The sequence below is a fragment of the Micropterus dolomieu genome, linkage group LG11 (assembly GCF_021292245.1).
Source record: "Micropterus dolomieu isolate WLL.071019.BEF.003 ecotype Adirondacks linkage group LG11, ASM2129224v1, whole genome shotgun sequence".
Classification (NCBI taxonomy): domain Eukaryota; kingdom Metazoa; phylum Chordata; class Actinopteri; order Centrarchiformes; family Centrarchidae; genus Micropterus; species Micropterus dolomieu.
Window position 1 is genome coordinate 6,090,949 of NC_060160.1, and position 20,578 is coordinate 6,111,526.

Genomic DNA, 20,578 nt, shown 5'->3' on the forward strand with positions numbered 1-20,578 from the left:
TAAATAAAACTCATGGAGGTACTTTTACACAGATCAGCTCCATGCTTTCCTGGGTCTTTAAAACAAGGTGTTGCTGCAATTACATCACACTTAAATTGAAAACATTGCTGATCAGGGCCTTCAGGGAGGTATTTGGGAGAGATCTTCAGGTCTTTGAGGTTTCTACAAGGCCTCAAACTCATCCACCCTCTGCTTGGTGTTGCCCTGACGGATCTGACGCAGGGTCTTGTACTTGTCGCGGCCAGCTCGGACGTTCTCGGCGTGGAGCAGATCGTTCTGGGTCTTCTTGTTGTCGTCTCGGGCTTGTTCCAGCTCTGAGCTCAGGTCCTGTGGAGGGAAAAAACTCTGGTTATTAACCACAAGGACACTCACAGAGCTTTTATACTGTAGCCACTTTGCAAGATTTTTGTAGATATTCTCACATTAGTGCATTTCTGCCAAGTGATGTGATTTTCACTACATTATGATACATCTTGAGTGCCATCATTTACTTAAACTACTTCATCAGGTAGTGATTTGCTCAAATGTCCCAGAATGAATTTCTCAGAATAACACTCATAAAACACTCTCTCTGAATAATCTCTGTAATTTTATACTCAGCCATGCACAGCTGCTCTTACTCAGCTGTAGGTCACATGTGAGGTTTAGCAGTTAAGAAGTGAGGCTTGCGTTATCAAAACACAACCTGTCTGGTGGTTACAATACATTCTGGTGGTCTATAATGAATTTGTCTTTGTATGATTGTTGATTATCAGTGTAAATGCTGAGACCAGATGGAGACTCCTTCTCTTTGTCCTGGTGTTTTTAAATTTAGATAAGTGAAAAAAATTAAGCTACTAAACAACTGTTTTTATGTAGATTTTCCTACATTTAACCATGTCGTGGAAATTATATTCCTGGTGAGAAGTTGAGCAAATAATTGAGTTACAACAAACCATTGTCTTTTAAGAATTTATTTAACAAAAGAGAATAAACAGAAGTACTACAACACATATCAGCTGGACCAGAGGTTCTGTCTCCTAGACAGTCACTAATGTCTGACCCAGAGCAAAGGGCTGCATGATCATTTACACAGTCTGAGCATCTGTGTTTTGGGGAACAAAAGATCCTCTACCAGCTTTGACTGGTCCCAGCCAAAACAGGAGAGGAACAGAAAACAACTCCACATCCCTGACCTAAACCCTAGTGTTGTAGTCAAGACCGCCAAAACCGAGACCAAGTCAAGACCAAGACCAGAGTTTATCGAGACCTAGACAAGACCAAGACTTTTAGGGGCTGAGACCAAGACCGAGGAAGGGCAAGACCGAGTCAAGACCAAGACCAGTTCCCTGCATTGCATGGCACGCAATAAAATGTGGAACGAGATCATAGGTACTTCACAAATTGATCTGTAAGATCCACATTCCCATTAAAACACCCAATTAAAATCCCAAGTCCTCAATGTCCGAGACCGAGTGCAAATGCGGTCGAGTCCGATACAAGTAGTGTATGTAGAGGAGAGCAGAGTAGGAGAGGAGACAGCATGAGAGCAGCAGAGAATAGTAAAGGGAACATGTTTTTGGAAGTGGAATAAGCTGTCGTGAAGACTGCCAATCTTATATGTTTTATATATATATCACGATAATGGGTAAAATCATTTTTTGGTCCAAACTGGGAATTGACCAGCACTGAAATAGTTATTTTAACTTTCACCTAGGGAGAATATAGAAAAAAATGTTTTCTTTGGTTGGGGTGGGCTGTTGCGTAGACTTTTTTTTTAAATCATTTTCTTTGATCATGTACTTCAAAATTCCCCAAATCAAATGAAATCCAATGCAAACACATGTAATATAAATTCTGCTATGTATTCAAATAAGAACATAGAGGTATATATGTGACAATACCTGAAGTGTTGTTGACTATGAACATATTATAGGGCTAAAGCAGTACTGTCAAAATCCTTTACTGAAGCCCCTGAACTCACCTTCAACTGTTTCTGCAGGCGTTCATTCTTATCAGCCTCAGTGAGTCGCTCCTCCTCCTGGTGGTGGTCGTGGATGCCCTGCGTCTGCAGCTCGGCGCTGTAGGTGCTGTTCTCTTCACTGTGCTCGTGGTCGCTTTCGCTGTCCGAAGAGGACGAAGAGGAGGAAGCAGGAGGAGCAGCAGCAGGAACTGAATTACAGGTCATCACAGTGTGCAGCTCCTCCTTCGTCCTTATCAGACTCTCCTCCACTTCCCTAGCCTGGGGTGAAGAGAAGAGGTTTAGTCAACATGTAAAAAAACTGTAAATGAACCAGAGTTAGCCTAAAAATCTAGTTTTCCTCTGTCGTCCATGGCCAGAAAAGGGTTCCCAAAATAGAAGAATAAGTTGTGAAGTTGTAATCAGGGTCATTCACTGTGCTGTAGCACTACACAACATCTGATGTCAACATACATACTAAGTATTTGCATTTGTTAGGGATCAGTATGACTGTGGCCAGTTTATGGTCAAAGTAAACTAGCAAGCAGAGCTGGACTCTGATCTCTATTAAAGGATTCTAAGCTTGAATGAATGAATGAATGAATTAGTAGCATGTGTAGTAAATATATATATATAAAAAGTAAAATGTACATACTTTATAAGTGCAAATATGAAATGCACAGGGGAGTGCCAAGGATTTTGATATGGATTTTTTTTTTTCTTCCAATACAACAAGCCATGAAAGGGTCTTTCTATTTAGAAAACTGAATGTGATGAGCCTCAAACCTTTATTTATGGTTTGGTCAGTATTCACGTTTTAATTAGCTGGATGATAAGCTGCACAATAAATACAAAGTCCCTGGAAATATCTGTTGATCATCACACTTGCCTGCCTACGGACATTCAGCTTACTTTCTAGTTTGCCAAGACATGTTGTTGTTGTGATGTTAGCTATAGTAGCAGGAGAGTTGTCTGGAGCTGGTGTGCTGGCTCTGGGACCGTCTCGTCCTCTCTGCTTGTTAGCTCGTTATTTGCATTACTTGCTGTGTTGTTGTTCGCTCTATTAAACATGGAATTGGACTCCTCCATAACCGCCTACTCCACCTTTAACTCCCATTTTTTAGCATTTATAAGCCATATATAGACTTTTAATGAATGGTTTCTAACACACTAATGTGGTTGTGTGCAGCAATTAAAACATTATTATTATTTGTATTTGTCCGCAATTGTAATTTCTCCTATGAAGACATTTTTTTAATTTAACTTATTTTATTACAACTTTTACTATATTGCCATTTATAAGGCAATAGGTTTATACACCAGCATGCACTTATGCACAGGGTGTTAGAGTTGTTAACAAATACATTAAACATTTACATCTGCTTCCAACTACATTACTACATTACAACAAAAACATGTGTGAATAAAGTTGCTCTATTAAATACACCCCAATTAGCTATTTTTTCCCTCTAATAGGTGGTAAAACACACAATATAAATAAATAAATTCCAGACTGTACAAGTGACATAATGAAGAGTCCTGTGATTAAAAAAAAAACCCTAACAACCAACTGAAAAGGTGACAAGTAGGAAATTGTGTGTTCTGACATTTTCCAGGAATCCCTTTGATCGTGTGTTGGAAACTTACCTTGCTGTGCCATGACTCAGCCTCCTCCTCCTTAACTCTCTTGGCCTCCTCTAGTGCAGCAATCTTGCTACTGTACTCGGCCAGCTCTGAAGCCTGTGGGAGGAAGCACAAACCGTGTCGTCAAAAAAACCCCAAGAATAGACACCTGTTTAAATCGGCAGCCTCAATTACCTGGATGCTCATCACACTCGTCATTTAATGAATGGACGGACAAAAAAACTGAAGGATCAAACATCCACGACTGGAATTCGCCATTTATGTATTTATAGTAATTCCAGTGCATTTACCCGAAAACTGCAGTTACTTCTTACTTTACAAATTCACATTTATCTTCCGATATGCGTATAAATTATCATAAAAACATAAAAATAGCCTTGTATCAGCTCAGTTATAAATATTTGACATTTTAAAGCGAGAAAGAGTCGTAGATAATTTTCTCAGGCTGCAAGATAAATCAGCTGATATGTGTGTATCCTGAATTTAGGAGCTTTGAGTATTTTTCCATCACGACTTTTTCCTCACGTGAAGGCTTTGAGTATTTCTTGCACCGTGTACTCACCAGCTGCTCCTGGCTCTTTAGTTGGTCCTCAGCTTGCCTGGCCAGCTCCTCTTTGGCTATTATGGCCTCCATCCTCTCAGCCTCCAGCCGGGCCGCCTCCTGCTCCACCCTCCTCCTCTCCTCCTCCAGCCTCATGGCCCTGTCCAGCTGCTCCTGAAGCTCTACAGGACAAAGTCAGTGAAACACAGTAAAAATCTATGATGTTTTGCACAGGGTGAAAAATTAAACACTCCTTTCTGGCTTATGGACCTTTAAAAATGAACCAGAGTCTACTTGTGTCATGATAACAGGTCATCTCAGGTGGTTAAATTTGAATGATTTTTTTAGACCTCTAAAGACATAAACTGTGCAGTATTTCACAAAAGAATCCCAAAATTGATCAAAAATTCAGAAAAAAACCCCATATTTTTTATTAACAAAAATATTTTTCCTCTTTATTTAATCTGAGGACCCTTTTAGATTGAAGGAGCGCCTTTTTGGGACACCCAGGTTTGGAACAACTGACTTTGGGCATATCATATCCATCTTGCAGCCCGTTTGTAGAAAGAGCATTTTCTTTGTCTGCTGGCTGCGTGTTGCCACAATTTTCTAGTGCAGGAACGTGTATTCTCCCTTGTTTTATCAGCCACAATCATACTTAACAACAAAAAGTGTTTAGAAACACTTTTTTGCAGATCTAGGGAACTTTAAAAGACTTGACAGCACTGTTCATTTCTGACCGCCACAAAGTCAAAGTATTGTGATTACGAGCTTGAGTACTTGCAAGGAAATACAAACATGTCATAAATTACAAAAGTAACTCTCTGAACTTTCACTTGTTATATGTATTTCAAGAAAATAAACAGAAGAGGGCAGTAACGCCAAAGTTTGAAATCTAAAATACAACACAACATAAATTACACTGTTGACTTACTGTATGTTTTCCAGAGTTGTATGTTCTGAAGCATAATTTGACCAATGTGGTCTGTAATAAGGAGAATACCAAATTCAGTCAGAGTTATGTAAAGTGTTTGTCTCACCTCTCTCTGCTCTCTTGGTTGTCTCTTCAAACTGTTGGAGCTTCATCATCAGCTCCTGCTTTTCTCTCTCCATGTTCTCCTTCTCTTTCTCCATGGCCTCCCTCTTCTTCTTCTCACTCTCCAGCTGATCCCTGCAGAACACATCAATGAAAGACTGATGATACATCTGTCTTAGATCTTTAAACTAAAACATGGGACTTTTTTAACTTGATTAGTATTCCGTTTAAATTTGATAACCCTTCCCCTACCTCTCCATCTTTTTCTGCAGCCTCTCCTCTTTGGCCTGGGCCTTCATCTGCTGAACCTCTATGGAGTCAGTCTTGCGGCGGCGCATGTACAGCTCATGGTTGCCCATGCAGAGCTGCAGGATGCGCTTGTTGACTCGCAGTCGTGGGGCGTAGAATATGAAATCCTTGGAAAGAAAAACAAAAAAGAAAACATCAAGTAAGGGACAGTTGGGTTTGGTTTCATACATTTTGAAAAAGCACTGAGCTTCTTAGGCAAATACAAAGTTTGACCAATTTTTTAATCCAAATTTTTGAAGCTTTCTCAAAGTTTATGTTCAAGGATATGTTGTTCACCAAAGTCATTATTTTGTTAGTATTATGTAAATATGGTATGTATTTTTTATTTATCCACATAGATAAAAGTTACTTTAAGTGTGTCAGAGTTAGCCAAATTAATAGTTTTCATCTGTTATCTTTGCACAAATGTTTAAATACTACTCACCCTAAAAAGGAGCATACAAATTCTACTAAATCATTGTTTGCACATCTGCATTTTCATATAAACAACTTTAATCCCATTATTCCTGTAAAACTATACCACGTTAATGCCGCTTGGTGCTGCAAGTCTGCGTCCCATCCATCTTATCTTTACACATTTACATACAATTGAGATGCTACTGAGCTTAAAGTATTTACATTAGCTTTCTTATCTATGGGCTTGATGATGAATTTCTTATCACTGAAAGAAATGTTTCTAATTTCACTCCAGGGAAATCCAATCTTTGGAGACAGCCTGCAGAATGGAGAAAAAAAGGGGTGATCAGACAAATTCAACAGCATGTTTAAAAAAAATTATATTCACACTTTGACAGTCACTCAACACACATGTGGTATCAGAGCCAGTGAGACCTTGTGTGTTCATGTTGTGGTAAAATCAAAAGAATTCAGTCAATGACCTCTTCAAAACAGCAGCCATGCGGTCAAACATGTTATTTTAAACTTGACCGACTGGAAGGGAAGGTAGCAGAGGTCAATGACTGCTCATGTGTTGCCCTCCCGTCTACAACTATATGTCATCAAATTAGTGCGTGCTTTGATAGAATATACGCTATGATGTTAGGAGAGACAGTAATTAAGTAGTGTACTGCATGAACAGTGATTGAAGGCAATGATACACTTACCTGTCCTGCTTCTCATAGATGTTCAGTCCCAGAGCGTCGACTCCCAACCACAGGTCTGTGCCCTTCTTGTTCTTGATCTCAAAGTAGTTGATGCCGTACATTTCCAGGTCCTGAGCAATCTTCAGGTACTCAATCATGGCCTCTTCCCTGTTCAGGTTAAACAGACGGTTAGACTGTAGCCAGATGGAAACATGGAATACACACAGATACACAAACTGCATGAACACAATTTATCTTACAGTTTGTGATGTTATAATTTCCCATAGCCAGCTCCATCTGGAACTAGTTCAAAGTTGGTAAAATACACACGTTTGTTAAGAAATGTATTGCTAAAGCTTTATCTCTTTTGATTTACAACACTTGAATTGTATGTAATGCTTTAGTTAAACAGAAAAAAATAAACACACCTTTTAGATTTCTGCATGCCTGTCTTTAAATTTTAGCTGTTAAATCTGAATCTTTTGATATTTACAAATGTCTAAAGCTCAACCTTAAATGGATCAATTAAGGGATTCACAAAGATTCACATTCAGTAAGTAGATACTGTAGTAGTAGTAATACTGAATTTCAACTTGCAATTTGTTAATTCACCACATTGTCTGTTATTGTTAGATTTATTCAGCCTGCACATCACTGTTTGCCTCCCCTGGGAACGGCAAATGAAAATTTACACAATAAATGCATTTTGTTATAAACAATAAAAAAAATTATATAAACACTTTTGTGCATCTGCCGTTCATGTGGTCAGTGACAATTACAGGATAATGTCACAATGACTTGTGTTTGTTTTACTTTACTTTAGATGAAATCAAATTAATGTTTATCTGTGAAAATAGAAAAAAGAAGACGAAGAAGAAGAAAAAAGAAGAAGACGAAGAAGAAGAAAAAAGGAGTCCTAAAGTCAGTAAACTGATCCAAATACAGCAATATCTATCTAAAGTTAGCAAACACAGCTACAGGTCATTCCAGACTAAGCAAGGCTGTAGCCGCAAAACCAATGAGCGCATTGAATTGAGTAAGGGCGTGTTGTACTTTTCACTTATAAGAAGAAGATTGTGTAATTTCTACCATAAAAAGTAATACACATCAAAGTATTTATCTCTTACTTCAGCATTGATCTGTGCTCCCTGTGCCAAACCTGGATTCTCTCTTCCCACTGCTCCTTGGACAGCTTATGTTGCTCCAGCACTCTGAGGGGAGAGACGAGTTATCAACAACCCACTGGTGAAAATGTAAACAGTCTTTGTATACCTACAGAGCTAATCAAACACATGCTGCATTGTAGTTTCTTTCCTAACCGTTATATCTTATGTTGCCATTTGTGAGTACGTAATAGGACATTCAACGGGTTCATAATTTAGTCACTGAGGAAGCAATTTGATTAAATGATTGCCAGTTTAACAGGAGTCAGATTGTTGTAGTTTTCAATTTATGGCAAGTATCCTTTCTTGATACACACAGGCACTGTCCTCAGAGAGATCTGCTGTTTAGTTTTTTCCTTATCCAAATATCACTGATCTTTTTAATGCCTGATTAAACTGGTTTAGGCTTTTGTGTCTTGCTCAAGAGCGCTGTGTTGGCATTGAACATGATTTTGAGGGGTCACACAAGATGAGAAATAGCTTATACCACCACGAGTAATATCTATTTTCTAAAGATGTTCCTCTAATCTTTGTTTTTTTCATGTAGATCTGTAAAAGTTTAGGCCTCTAAAAATGATCTTATAAAATAAAAAAGGGTAAGAAAGCATTCCTTGGCTGACTTGGTCATGACCCACTGTAATTTGCAAGCGTTGATCATGGGTCACTAGTGGACATAGCTTTATTTTATATTATTAAGGGGTTGCAAGCGAAAAAGGTTAAGAACTTCTGTTGTAGTTGGCACTGATCCGCTCATACATGCTAACATTGTGTCCATACATTTCCTAATCGAACATATCTAAATCTCAAATAAATGATCAAATAATATTTAATCAATGATTTAAATAAATAAAAACTAAGGATCATGCATTCTTCCTGATCTTCATCATCTATCACGTCCATACTCTTCACAAAATCAATAAACATATCAGACACTCTTTTCGCCCTTTTAAATACAAGCAACATTTCCAGAGGACTTAATAGCCAACTAATCTGCCTCACCCTTTGTTGAATACTTGGCCTGTTAAGTCTTTTTCCAAAACAGTGCAGTAAGTTTTTTTGGCATGGAGATAACAAAGATTTATAATTATTAATTCCCTTTAAAGAAAATTGTGTATTGTGTAATCTGTGTACAAGTTCATTTGTTCTTAATCATTTTATTGACCTTTTATTTGTCCTATCTATCTACCCATTTTCTCACCTCTTTATTAATATATTTACTACTAATTCCAGGTTTTGAGCATATACCCTTTGATTTTTTTTAGCTGTGGGATTTCTTTCTTCTATGTGTATTTGTTGACCTGGGTCTCTGGCAAGTGAAGTAAAATACCAGAAAAATGACCACCACCTGCAACAGAGCTCATACATTCTCCGACTCACACTCACCTCTTGGGCAGCAGGTGCTCGGAGGACAGGTAACCTGTTTGATGCACTGACTTGTCGTACTCTCCATACTTGGCCTGGACGGCGTAAGAGGCCAGCAGCACAGCAGTCTCTGGAGGGCAGTAGACATCATCTCCCTGAATGTCCTCCTTCACCTGCAGAAAGAAAAGCCTCCGGGTGACGTCCTGGATCAGCTCCTCTGCCACATCCTCTGGGTAGAACTTGACCCTCAGCTTGAACTGCAGGGGAGTCTCCTTCTTCACATCCTGGGCCATCACCTGAGCAGAAGACCGCAGAGAAAATATGATAAAAGATGATGACAAGGTATGGTAGACGGAGTAGATTGAAATGAAGTATTAGTAGCAAGGGCGTCACTTTGTGTTGAAAAGTGGTGGGGACATAGTAGCTCAGATTAGGGGTGTGACGAGACATCACGATACGCAATATAAGGTTTACGAGAACGAGACGAAAAGATCCTTAAACAGCTTTAAAGATAGCCTCAGTGCTGAGATATATGAGTGGGGGGTCTGGAGAGACCTCCCCCAGGAAGTTTTGATCTTTAAACACTTCATTTCCTGCATTCTGGTGAACGTTTTTGCACCAATTTATGGTGGAAATGTTTTTATTTATGTAATAGGAAACACAAAATTCAGGTGGCAGGTGCATTTCAAAATATATAAATATAATATAATTGAAAGCAGTGCTGCTCTCAGTCATTCTGTGTTGCTTTCAGATCTGTTTCTCCTGTAAATCAACTTTTCTCCTGTAATATCATCCCTGCTGAGGCAACACATATGTAGACATGATTTAGTCTTTCCTCCTCTTTTGTCATGTTCAAAGGGAGAGAACGGAAAACTTAGCCAAAAAGAAACTGTGTTAAGAAGTTGTTAAAGTTACTGATGGATGCATGCACGTCTTTGGGGCATTTTATAATCAGTAGCTTGTTTTTTTTAAGGTTAAGTTACTTTTTTTGGAAAATGAACATCTGTTTCTTCTATTTTATCTATTATTATCTATTTCTATTTTAATTGCATTGCATGTTTTCTTAATGTGCAAATAAACCTTTCTCAAAGAATTTTCATTTGTTATTTAATGCCAAGCAATATATTAGCACGTTTTTTAAAAACAAATTATGCTTTAAAAAAGTGATGGGGACCAAATCAGCAATTTCAAAATGTGGTCTCCAGTGTATGTGACACCTATGATTAGTAATATGGCCTAGTACAGAAGAAAAGAGAGTATAATATACCCTAGAATATAGTACAGAGGGGTTTAATATAGAACACGGTGCAGTTAGGTAGAGAGGAGCAGGATAGAGTATTTAATTAGGAAAGTTTTGACAGGACAGAGTAAGACAAAGTTTTTTAACTTGTATTAGAATATATTAGAGTAGTATTCAAACCAGTAGGAGCCAATATACATCGAGTTAGAAAAAAGATCTTCCTGACCATGGTCAACTTGCAAGTGTTGATAGGAGGTTCCAGGAAAGATTGCAGAGTAGCTGAAGTATATATGTATATCCACATATTTGTGTTTAGGGGAAAAAGAAGCAAATTGGTGCATCTATGTTTAATATATTTATGTTCATAATATCCACTATCAGCTACGACAAACTGGCTGCCCATGGCACACATCCCACCATCCTGACATCACATGCTGAAGCTTGATAGTTTGTAAAAAATAAATAAAATAAAACACTTAGGACGCAAGCAAGAAGGCTGAGATAGATAGCTGAAAATCATTTTTAAAAATGGCTGAAATGCCAGCCTCTATCACTCCAAGTAGTAGTAGTACAAATGCTAACTTGACCAAAACTAGTGAAAAAAGAAGCCAAACCTGAACATGAACAATTCCAGGATTATGTTTTGTATGGAGACAAATTATAACATTTACTTTTTATATAAGTAATGTTGTCAAATAACTACTTTGCTTTTTAAAACATTGCAGTAGAGTAAAGTAAAAGAGAATCCAGTTAAGTAGAAGGCAGAAGAGTAGGACAGAGTGGAATTGAGTTAATTTAAAACAGAGTTTAGTTAAAGGAATAAAGTAAGCTTAAGTTTGTTCATTTATATCAGGATAGTGTTAAGAAGAGTGGATCAGCAAATAAAATAAAGTTAAAGTATACATTACAGTAAAATAGTGTGAAGTAGAATATGGTACAGATAAGAAGAGAAGGACAGAGTAGAGTATAAACAGTGTAAGATCAAATCCTTCAAGGTACATTGGAGTAGGTATCAGGTTAAAAGAGCAGGATGATGAACAAGAACAAAACAATGTGTCAGTTTGCATCACACTCATCTAAAAGCACAGATTAACCTTCTTTTCGAAGCTCAGCCATGTGATGAACCCTTTGGCGTCAACAAACTGCAGCCCGAAGTACCAAATCTCACGTAGTCCAATGGTCCTGGCAACCTGAGACACAGAGAGGAACCAAGACACGATGACCGAGGACCTCCACATCCTCTCCTTCATTTCTTCCTTAATTTACTTTATTTGTCACACTTGTAATTGTCTGGCCATGAAGAAACAACCACTGGACAAGCTGTCATTTGCAGCACAAAGCAGGATTATGCAAAAACTATAGATACACTAGTGTGCACCAGTCTCTCTAAACAACTAACAGTATCTGGGGTAGTGAATATACTTAATCACTGAGCTGACTTCCTGTCAAGTACAAAGGTTTAGGTAATTATACACGCTACAGCAGGCTCCAGGGAAAATGGTGCATTTTTGAGTTTTTCTAACAAAGGAGAAGGGACACAAAACCATCCGTAATTTAAAAACATGACTTTGACCGTTTAAAAGTCAGCATGACTGGAGTTTTGCGGTTTTGGCTTGACAAAGGAAATGTGTAATTAGCTGCGTGCACTGTACATTTTCTACAGATAAATTGCATTTTATTTAACTTGTTTCCACTTTGCTATGATACAATCTGATTTTACCAACAGGATACATTTAGATAAAGTATAATCAATAAATAATTCAAGTACTGGGAGTGTCTGGAAATAGCTGGGAATGCTACAACTCTGAAAAAAATGCTCTTTGATATAATTTGGAAATGTTATGGAAAGTAACTAAGTACATTTACTCAAGTTCTGTACAATTTCGAGGTACATAAACTTTATTTAACGCTTTAATTTGATGGTAGTTTATACATATTTCACGATATTTGAGAGGGAAATATTACATTTTTTACTCCACTTACTTTGCTGATGAAGATTTTACATTCAAAACATATGATCAGCTTATAAAAGACACACTGTTATGGATTAAACTACACAAAATTGCTTGACCAACTACAACAATAAATGCTACATTCATATTAATTCGGCAGTAACAATGATCCAATAATATATTAACAGGGGCCATTTGTCTGCATACAAATACTGCTAATACTTTAAGTGCGAGTGCTTTTACTTTAAGTAATGAAGTATCTGTACGCTGCTGTATTGCTACTTTCACTAAAATATCTGAATACTTCTTCCACCACTGCATACAACAGCATCAGATAGGGTCATGGTTAGCCATGAATAGAACTTTATCAGATGAAAGATTGGAGTTCCCAAGGTCCCAGCTAGGACAACTATGATCCTCACATACACGCTTCTTGTGCTTTTCATACTGTAACATACAAACCTGGTCAAAAAGCTGCTTCCCTGTGGTGTTGGGGTGGAATGAAAACTCCAGCTCTGCGTCCATAGTGGTGACGCGAACATTGACCTGCAGCAAAAAGGTAATTTAGTCATATGATGACTAAAGTTTTTCTTTTTCTACACACATAAACCCTCCTATTTCCATTCGGCCCGAGCATTTAGCAGTTCTCCCTGATATAAATCTGAATCCATCAGTCCTGCATTTCTCATACTTGTGCATGTTTCTGTAAGATCACATCTTTCATTTTATAGAAATATTGCATCTTAATTTGGGAAATTTTGATTTTGATGGTTAAATTATAAAACGCAACTTCTTTTATCGTAAAAATCATAAATAATATATTCAGTTGTGTAAAGGATGTATTTAATGTGGAGCTGTGAAGTGGATTGTTCATAAACTATAATTGCTCACTATCTCATTAGACTTTGGACTGCCCTTGCGAGGTGCGACAAGGTTGCACATACGAAGATTAAATATCAAAATACTCACTGCATGCCAAGTTGCCTTCAGACTTTGCTATTGTTAGTAAGGTTTTTATAACAAGAGGCAATTAAACTAACAAATAAATCTGACTTTCAAGTCTTTCTAGAATGCTTTTCCCACAAGAAAGAAAAAGGCTATTCTTAGTTTTTTCCAAAAAAGCTTAACATACTGCATGATTTCGGCCTGCAGGCCAGGTTGGGCTTGTAGTAGTTACACAATCATTTTATGAAGTTACATTAGAGCACACCCCGGGTGTCATAAAGATAAACCTGGAAAGCTGGAACATTTATTTATCAAATCTCTAATATGTTTCTCAACTGTTTCCACTTCCATGATGACATGCGTAAGATAGCTTCTTAACTGATGCATTCCTGCTGGCTACATTGGCCCATCCTTTTCTCAAATCATTGACTGTGAAAATCACCATAATGCAAGCAGCAATCAGTATGTTGCTGCATTAGACTTCGGAGGGGTTTTTGAATTGTTTATACTTTGATTGTATTTTTTGGAATCCACAAAACTCTCACTTTCCTATTTAACTTTTAAAAGCTAAGCCCGTCAACTCTTAAATCATGTTTTCAGTATTTTCCAGAACACAAGCAATACCTGCTACCAACACTCAGAAATTAGTTTGATGTCAAGTTAGTTGAATGTCAATCAAGTTGAGGCAGATGTCAGCATGACCTCTTAATAAAAGGCTTTCTCCTTGGAGTGTCAATATAAGCACAGAGTTGCAGACGTAATGCACAGGCCGGCCTTTCTTATCAGTTTTCCTTCTGACTGATGCTAAATACTTAAGCAACTCTAGCTGAGTGCATTTAGGACTTAAAGCAAATAAAACATTGTGGTTTCTTTTGTTTGGGATGGAAACCTGATTATGCTGACACCTCTTGACATTTACAAACCACTCCAGTCACCCCAGCTTTAGCCATGAAGTAGCATTTTAGTAGCCTTTCTTTCGGCTAGGAATGTGTGCAGCATGGGTCAAACTCTACATTTGGTTAATGAGTAAATGCCAAGAAGGATAGATGTCTCTTAGAAATAAGTCACAAGCTCGAACACAGAAAAAACATGTGACTAAAACATACATGATTTACGGTTAAATTTGATTTATTCTCAATGCTCTTTCTCCAAAAGTATATAGGGATAAATATTTCAACAACCATTATAGGTGGATCTATAAACCCACCCTCCCCCTCTTTCAAACTTGGACCAGGAAGAGACATGTCAGTGACGCATTTAATTATCTTGTCTAGAAAAGTCTTACTGTTTTGGGCATCTTGGCTCCAGTTGGTAGGTGAGCTCCAGCAGAAGAATGTGTTCCCGAGGCTGACCGAGTCTGCAGTGACCGGCTCCGAGCAGAACCTCCACCTGATAAAGAACGCAGCTCAGCTCTCGCTGGCAGACTCAAGGGCAGGGCTTGTGTCCTTTGAACTCGGCTGTAGATCACTCACAGTGACGTAGGAGGTTCAACTTGGTTACTATCACACAAACTGACAGACTTACCTCCGCCGTGACCACCTGGCAGGGCAAGACACACAGCTCCACCCAAAGACAATTCCCTGTCTCAGCACCTAAACTGCTGTGACCTTTGATCAGAGCATGTGAAGCTATATAGGTTCGGACATACTATTTATGTTGCCTGTTTGTTGAGGTGACATGAGTGAGTCGTGGGCTGTCATAAAGAGACCATATCAAGATAACATCCATGTACCATGTTCTTGTGGTAAAAGTCAAGTGAAGCAAACTCTAAGAAGCTTGAGATTTACAGACTTTAATGATAATTGTACAACAACAAAATCAGGCACAAAACAAATGAACTGATTATAATCATGTAAAAATTCAGTGTTTTTTAATTTCATACATACATACATACATACATACTCTAGTGGATAATGCATTTAATGCCTACATTTTATACTAAAATCTAGCGCTATAACAATTAATAGAAGATTCAGTAAACCGAAAATTAATTGGCAACAATTTTGATAATAATAAAAAGTTGTTTAGAAAGACTCAAGGCCTGATATTTTATGGCTCCAGCTTCTCATATGTGCCATTTTTCTACTTTTCTTCCCTTTAAATCACTGTATATAGAATACGTTGGGGTTTGGACAAATAGAGACAGAGATCTGTAGACATTACCGAGTTAAGGGAAACTGCGCTGGGCAATTTTGTGATATTGTACAGACTGAACGATTAAGCCATTCTTCACGATCAATGATGAGAAAGACTGTTAGAATCCTACAAAAATCACATTCAAGGAAATGTGAGTGCTGATGTTTAGCTAGTTATCTGGTCTGTCAGCTCACTCTCCCCTTTCTTAATCGCTAAATGGCATTTAATTTGACATGTATGGCTTTCTGTGAAATCTAATAATGTTCCTGTGTTCATTAAGTTTATTTGTTCTTATTGCTCTGACAAAGGCTCACGGTAACCACATATAATGCACTGCAACTGTATGTAGAGGCTAGAGGTAAAAAAAACAAAAAAACAATTAAAGTCCCCCTCCATTCAAAAATGTATGTTTACTTATTATTACTTCATTTTTGAAAGTTTCTTTGCTCACCTTAAATCTGAGTTTCACGTGTCATCACAACTAGTTTGGAAGCCAGTCGTGGTCAAATATGATACACAAGTGTAGTGTGTTAAAAATCTACATCATTTTATTCTCCATTCCCTGAAGTTTATCAAAACAGACTTCTTCTACTCATGACATAAAAAAGGTACATTAAAGCTATGTCATATAATAAAGAAGCATGTGAAGCTTAGTTCAAATAAATTAGGTTCTGATTCTGGTCAAGTAAAGAGAAAGAATTCAAAAAGCTAACAAAGTCCTCCATAACAAGACTTTCTCACAACTACATTTTACAAAAAGGTAAATGAGATTAAAACTCATCTTTGATTTGAAAATTAGGCTGATCCTCTGGTTTGAAGTCTTTGTTGGGACTTCCATCCTCGGTGAGGATGCGTGATGCTGTGTAACCCACAATGGGATACTTTTTTTTGTACGTGTCTTCAAATATGCTCTCCAGAGACTTCAGCTGCTCATCAGTGAGGCCCGCCTGTAGATGCAAAGATGGAGAAAAAGAGCTTTTATTAACACTTGTGCCGTCATATATTGTACAGATTTACAAAACCCTTTGAGGTAATTTTATCATTCATGATTTTGGGCTATATAAACAATTTAACTTTATCTTAATATTTAATCCAACAAAAGTCAAAATGTTGCACTTTACTGTGTGTCTGGAAAGGAATAAAGTCTTCTAATGCTTGCAGTAGTGAAAACCACATTATTACTAATTTGTTAGCAAAAATCCAAGTGCAAAAGTGTTGAAACATATTAGTTTTTACCAATAAATCATTGTTTCTCAAAAGGACATAACCAGGAACTTAAATGGCAGGTTGCTTTCAGGTATGCTATTTCCTCCACACATTTGAGTTGGTTATTAAATTCAGGATCTATTTGGGGGATTAAAAGGAAGTCCTTATCACAGCAGCCCGGGTTTGAGTCCAGCCCGCGGCCCTTTGCTGCAAATATGTATTTTGCTCTAAGGTCTTTCTTGCAAAAGAGATTTCGATCTCAACAAGACTTCTTGAATAAGTGAACTATAATACACTCAACAAGATATTTTAGGGGCACAACACACTTACAACAAGAAAGTCAGACAAAGCAATCTTCAAACACATACATTATTAAAATATCAGTAAGTGGAACTTTAAAGTCCCTCGGAGATCCTGTAATAATAAATATTAACCCCTAAATTCAGGTGCATCTTGGTGTAAAAATATAAATAGGTTAGAAGAGGAACACAGAGGAAATTACATCTATTTATGGCCTTTAGTGATTAATGTATTGCAGGAATTTTCTTTTACATGTCCAGTCCCAGTTTTTCTGATATGCTGAATGTTTTTAGGCTCTCCACCCAAATACTGTAGATTATTTTGTATTGTGTTTATTATTTCTTACTTTCAAAGGTGTACAGTGTGTAAAAATACTGATGTAAGTGCAGAATGAAAGGTTGCAAGTATGGTGCATTCATACGAAACTCTAAAGTTTCAGTATAATTGTGTAGCATCTGACACTCAGGTGTAAAATGTCAGTACTCCCCATCCATGGGAGTCAACTATGACAAATATATTCTCAACCTGTGGGAAAAACTGCACTCCAGACAATTGATGAAATAGTGTCAGGGCAAAAAAAATAGCTTGCAGGTGTTCACACTAAAACTTACAGTATCTGGTGTCAGGTCTGCTGGGTCCAGGGACATCTTAGCCACAGCCCGAGTTGAGTCCTTACCAACCAAGGCATTGTATGGTGCATCTTTTCCATAAAACTCTGCAATAAGTAACACAAAATATCAATTCAAAATAGTTTATTGAATGCAACAGCACAATCAGTTGATTGGGGTGAATACCTGGTCTGAGTTTAGATTAGAGACTTAAAAGCATACATTTTATTTTCATTTCACGGTTTTGTTTGTATGAATGAAGCGTTTTAACCTTGTAACTCATTATAGCCTAATTTCCAGGGGTTGAATGGTGGGATTTATAGGCCTATAGCCTACCTTTACCATTGGTGACATCAAACACCACTCCTTTAACTGCCATGTAAATAGGATGTCCCTCCTAAAACAGGGAGGGAAAAAACAAATTCGTTATCACATGGATGAACACACAAACACAAACACACACATTTATATGTTACAGATAAAGTTTACCTCGCTGCCGTCGTATCTCTTCAGCTCCTCCTCAGTGAATAACCGGACAGGTTTGGTGCCAGGTTTATATTTTACTATAACGTTTTTTGCTAAAGTCGCAGTAAGGACGACAACCAGGACACAAATCCGTGCTGTTACCATGGTAGGATCGTTATTTGGACGTGTGTGATGCGGAAACTTTCTCATCCACTTCCCTGCCGCTGTTATATGGGGGTTTAGCTGCGTTTAAAGCCGTCGGAAATATGAGAGATTATGCTCGGCAACAATTCTCATACATTTTAAGCGCGATGTGTACATTTATGGAGGAGCATTTTTTGAAAGTCAGTGACATAAACAATCACTCTTAAGTGTGAAACAATAACAAAAAAACAAAAGGTGTCCTGCATGAAAGCACCGTTCGCTAGTACCTGTATAATTTGGAATAGTTTTGTCAAATTAGTGTTTTCCAGGTCAAGAATAAACTTCCTTGCTTCACTTTTAAAGGAATGGTTTGATATTTTGGGAAATATGCTTATTCCCTTTCTTGCAGAGAATTAGATGAAAAGGTACCACTGACGAAAATACTTTACTGAAACTTTAGGAAGTCAGTCTATATAAAAAATGAAATGGCAGATTGTCCCCAAATATAGTTTTGGTTTTATGTGCCGAAGTTAATTTCAATATCCATCCAATTTCATAGAAAGTAGTTATAATGAAAAACCTTTCCAAAAAAACATCAATGATCAATTGACTCAAAATGTATTGAAAAGTATTTTGATAATTCTTTGATAATATTTCATGCAAAAAAAATCATTGAGGTTTTGACTGTTTGGTTGGACAAAACAAGCATTGTGAAGGTGTCACAAAATCACCTTCTGCCCTCGATTTATCTCACAACTTAGGAACTTTAGAAACAGCTGTGAACATTCTTAGACTGCTTTTCTCCCATCGATCTTCACCAACTAATTTCAATGATTTCTTCATCTAAGCCTCTTAGACTCCCAACTAAGCTACTTAAAGATGTTTTACCCTCAGTTAGCACTTATTTACTAGACATGATCAATGTGCCACAGTCCTTTAAAGTAGCTGTAATTAAATCTCTTCTTAAAAACTCTTGATCAAAGGGTTTTAACCAACTGCAGACCTATATTTAACCTTCCCTTTCTCTCTTGAGAAAGCAGTCGCCAATCCTTCGTGACTTTCTACATAACAACAGTTTATTTGAGGAATTTAAGTCAGGATTTAGAGTTCATCACAGAGACAGCATTGGTGAAAATGACCTAATTGCATCAGACAAATGACAAAAGCTACTTAAATAAAATTGAAAATATGTTTTGTTTAACTCAAGTATAACTGAAACCATTAGTTGATTAATCAAGTAGACTTAATCTCTATAATGGTTTATATCATGTCATGGTTGCAGCTTCACCCATGGGGATTTGCTGCTTTTTCTATTAATTATTTACATTTATTTGTAATAATTTCAAATTTTGTACTATTGGTTCGATAAAACAAGCAGTGTCACTTTGCGCTCCATACATAATTGTGACATTTGTCACTATTTTCAGAATTTTTACAAACTAAACAATCAATTAATGGAGAAAATAATAGTCTATATTTAAAATAATCATTAGTTGCTGTACTATACAAAATAGTTCAAATCAGCTCCATGTCAGTAAACAGTAAAATCCTGCTTTTACATGAATGCATGATTAATAATCATGTAATGATGAAGGCTAGTATATCAGGCAGCTGGGTAATTACTTTTATTAATTTACTTTTACAACATTTTCAATGCAGGATTTTTACCTGTAAAGTATTTTGCAGTGTGGTAAGTAAAGGCATACTCCCTCCACCACTTGGTATTTGCGTCCAATTCACTATTTGGCTCTCTGACCTTTGAGCTTGGATTGTAGACATACCAGCAGCACCTAAAGGCAGCACTAGGGATCAACCTATGGGGATGAGGAAGGAAACGTCAAGGACACAAGGCTATTGGAGCGAGGGCGGTAGGTGCCTCGTTCACTATCATGGGACGGGCTTTTATCACCGTCATGGGTGTTTGGTGCGACTCCCTTTAGAAAGGAAAACAGGAACACCAAGCCTGGGACAATGGGGGTCATATTTCCTTAAAAATGCATTTATTATTTATGACGTTTTTGGACTTATAACAAATATCCCAAAGGTTCCCGGTTGAAGACTAGAGATATAGGTTTGAAAGGAGTGCAGAGGAATGATCGGTAAGGACAACTCCCGGTCATACCAAGAGGTAAGTTAGGGCGGCGTTACTTTGCTGTGCGTCTCTTTTGTGTGTGTACAGTCATTATGTTGTCTTTTTGTCTTCGTCTCAAACTGTTAAGTGTTACCTCCTCGCGACATGAAGGGTCCAGTAACTGACAAAACTGCACAGCTCACTTGATATCATGTGACTGTACAACTGACTGCTGCTGTTATAAGCTTCCTATGAAATTAGCTGACTCCAGGCTTTTTTTTGAGTCTGCCTGATAAGCTGCTGCACTTTGTTTCTTTTAAAACCAAACATGGCTGCCCTAAAATAATCTTTAAAATCTCGCTGGGTATTCTAACAAAACTTGTAGTCACTATAGGAGTGTTTTCATTTCGGGGGGGGGGGGGGGGGGGGGGGGTC

General features: G+C 37.6%; 3 protein-coding genes across 3 annotated transcripts in view; 1 reads left to right on the forward strand and 2 right to left on the reverse strand.

Annotated features, from left to right (window-relative positions):
- Positions 1-7: 7 nt before the first annotated feature.
- On the reverse strand, positions 8-14,654 carry ezra (ezrin a). Its single transcript, XM_046062219.1, has 13 exons — positions 14,499-14,654; positions 12,731-12,814; positions 11,411-11,506; positions 9,098-9,372; positions 7,679-7,762; positions 6,573-6,719; positions 6,088-6,184; positions 5,413-5,576; positions 5,165-5,295; positions 4,146-4,306; positions 3,587-3,679; positions 1,964-2,221; positions 8-327 (listed from the first exon to the last, which is right to left on the reverse strand). The coding sequence occupies exons 1-13, from the start codon at positions 14,508-14,510 to the stop codon at positions 163-165; spliced, it is 1,767 nt and encodes a 588-aa protein (XP_045918175.1). The 5' UTR covers positions 14,511-14,654; the 3' UTR covers positions 8-162.
- A 335-nt stretch (positions 14,655-14,989) lies between these two features.
- Positions 14,990-18,209, reverse strand: nenf (neudesin neurotrophic factor). Its single transcript, XM_046062220.1, has 4 exons — positions 17,953-18,209; positions 17,800-17,860; positions 17,467-17,570; positions 14,990-16,296 (listed from the first exon to the last, which is right to left on the reverse strand). The coding sequence occupies exons 1-4, from the start codon at positions 18,136-18,138 to the stop codon at positions 16,120-16,122; spliced, it is 528 nt and encodes a 175-aa protein (XP_045918176.1). The 5' UTR covers positions 18,139-18,209; the 3' UTR covers positions 14,990-16,119.
- A 1,742-nt stretch (positions 18,210-19,951) lies between these two features.
- pacc1 (proton activated chloride channel 1) overlaps positions 19,952-20,578 on the forward strand; it is a 6,623-nt gene continuing 5,996 nt past the window's right edge. The window contains exon 1 of the mRNA XM_046062221.1: positions 19,952-20,200. Within this exon, the coding sequence (XP_045918177.1) occupies positions 20,165-20,200 (36 nt within the window). The 5' untranslated portion in view covers positions 19,952-20,164. The remainder of the gene's footprint in view (positions 20,201-20,578) is intronic.

Bases quoted from the DNA above. Each gene is read 5' to 3' on its own strand.
- nenf (XM_046062220.1), bottom strand. From the start codon at position 18,138: ATGAGAAAGTTTCCGCATCACACACGTCCAAATAACGATCCTACCATG. The intron at 17,861-17,952 runs GTAAACTTTATC...TCCCTGTTTTAG, and splicing joins AGAGATACGACGGCAGCGAG to GAGGGACATCCTATTTACAT. The intron at 16,297-17,466 runs GTAAGTTTTAGT...TTGCATCTACAG, and splicing joins CAGACCTGACACCAGATACT to GCGGGCCTCACTGATGAGCA.
- ezra (XM_046062219.1), bottom strand. The intron at 4,307-5,164 runs GTGAGACAAACA...TTTGTCCTGTAG, and splicing joins AACCAAGAGAGCAGAGAGAG to AGCTTCAGGAGCAGCTGGAC. The intron at 328-1,963 runs GTGAGTTCAGGG...TTCCCTCCACAG, and splicing joins GCCTGCAGAAACAGTTGAAG to GACCTGAGCTCAGAGCTGGA.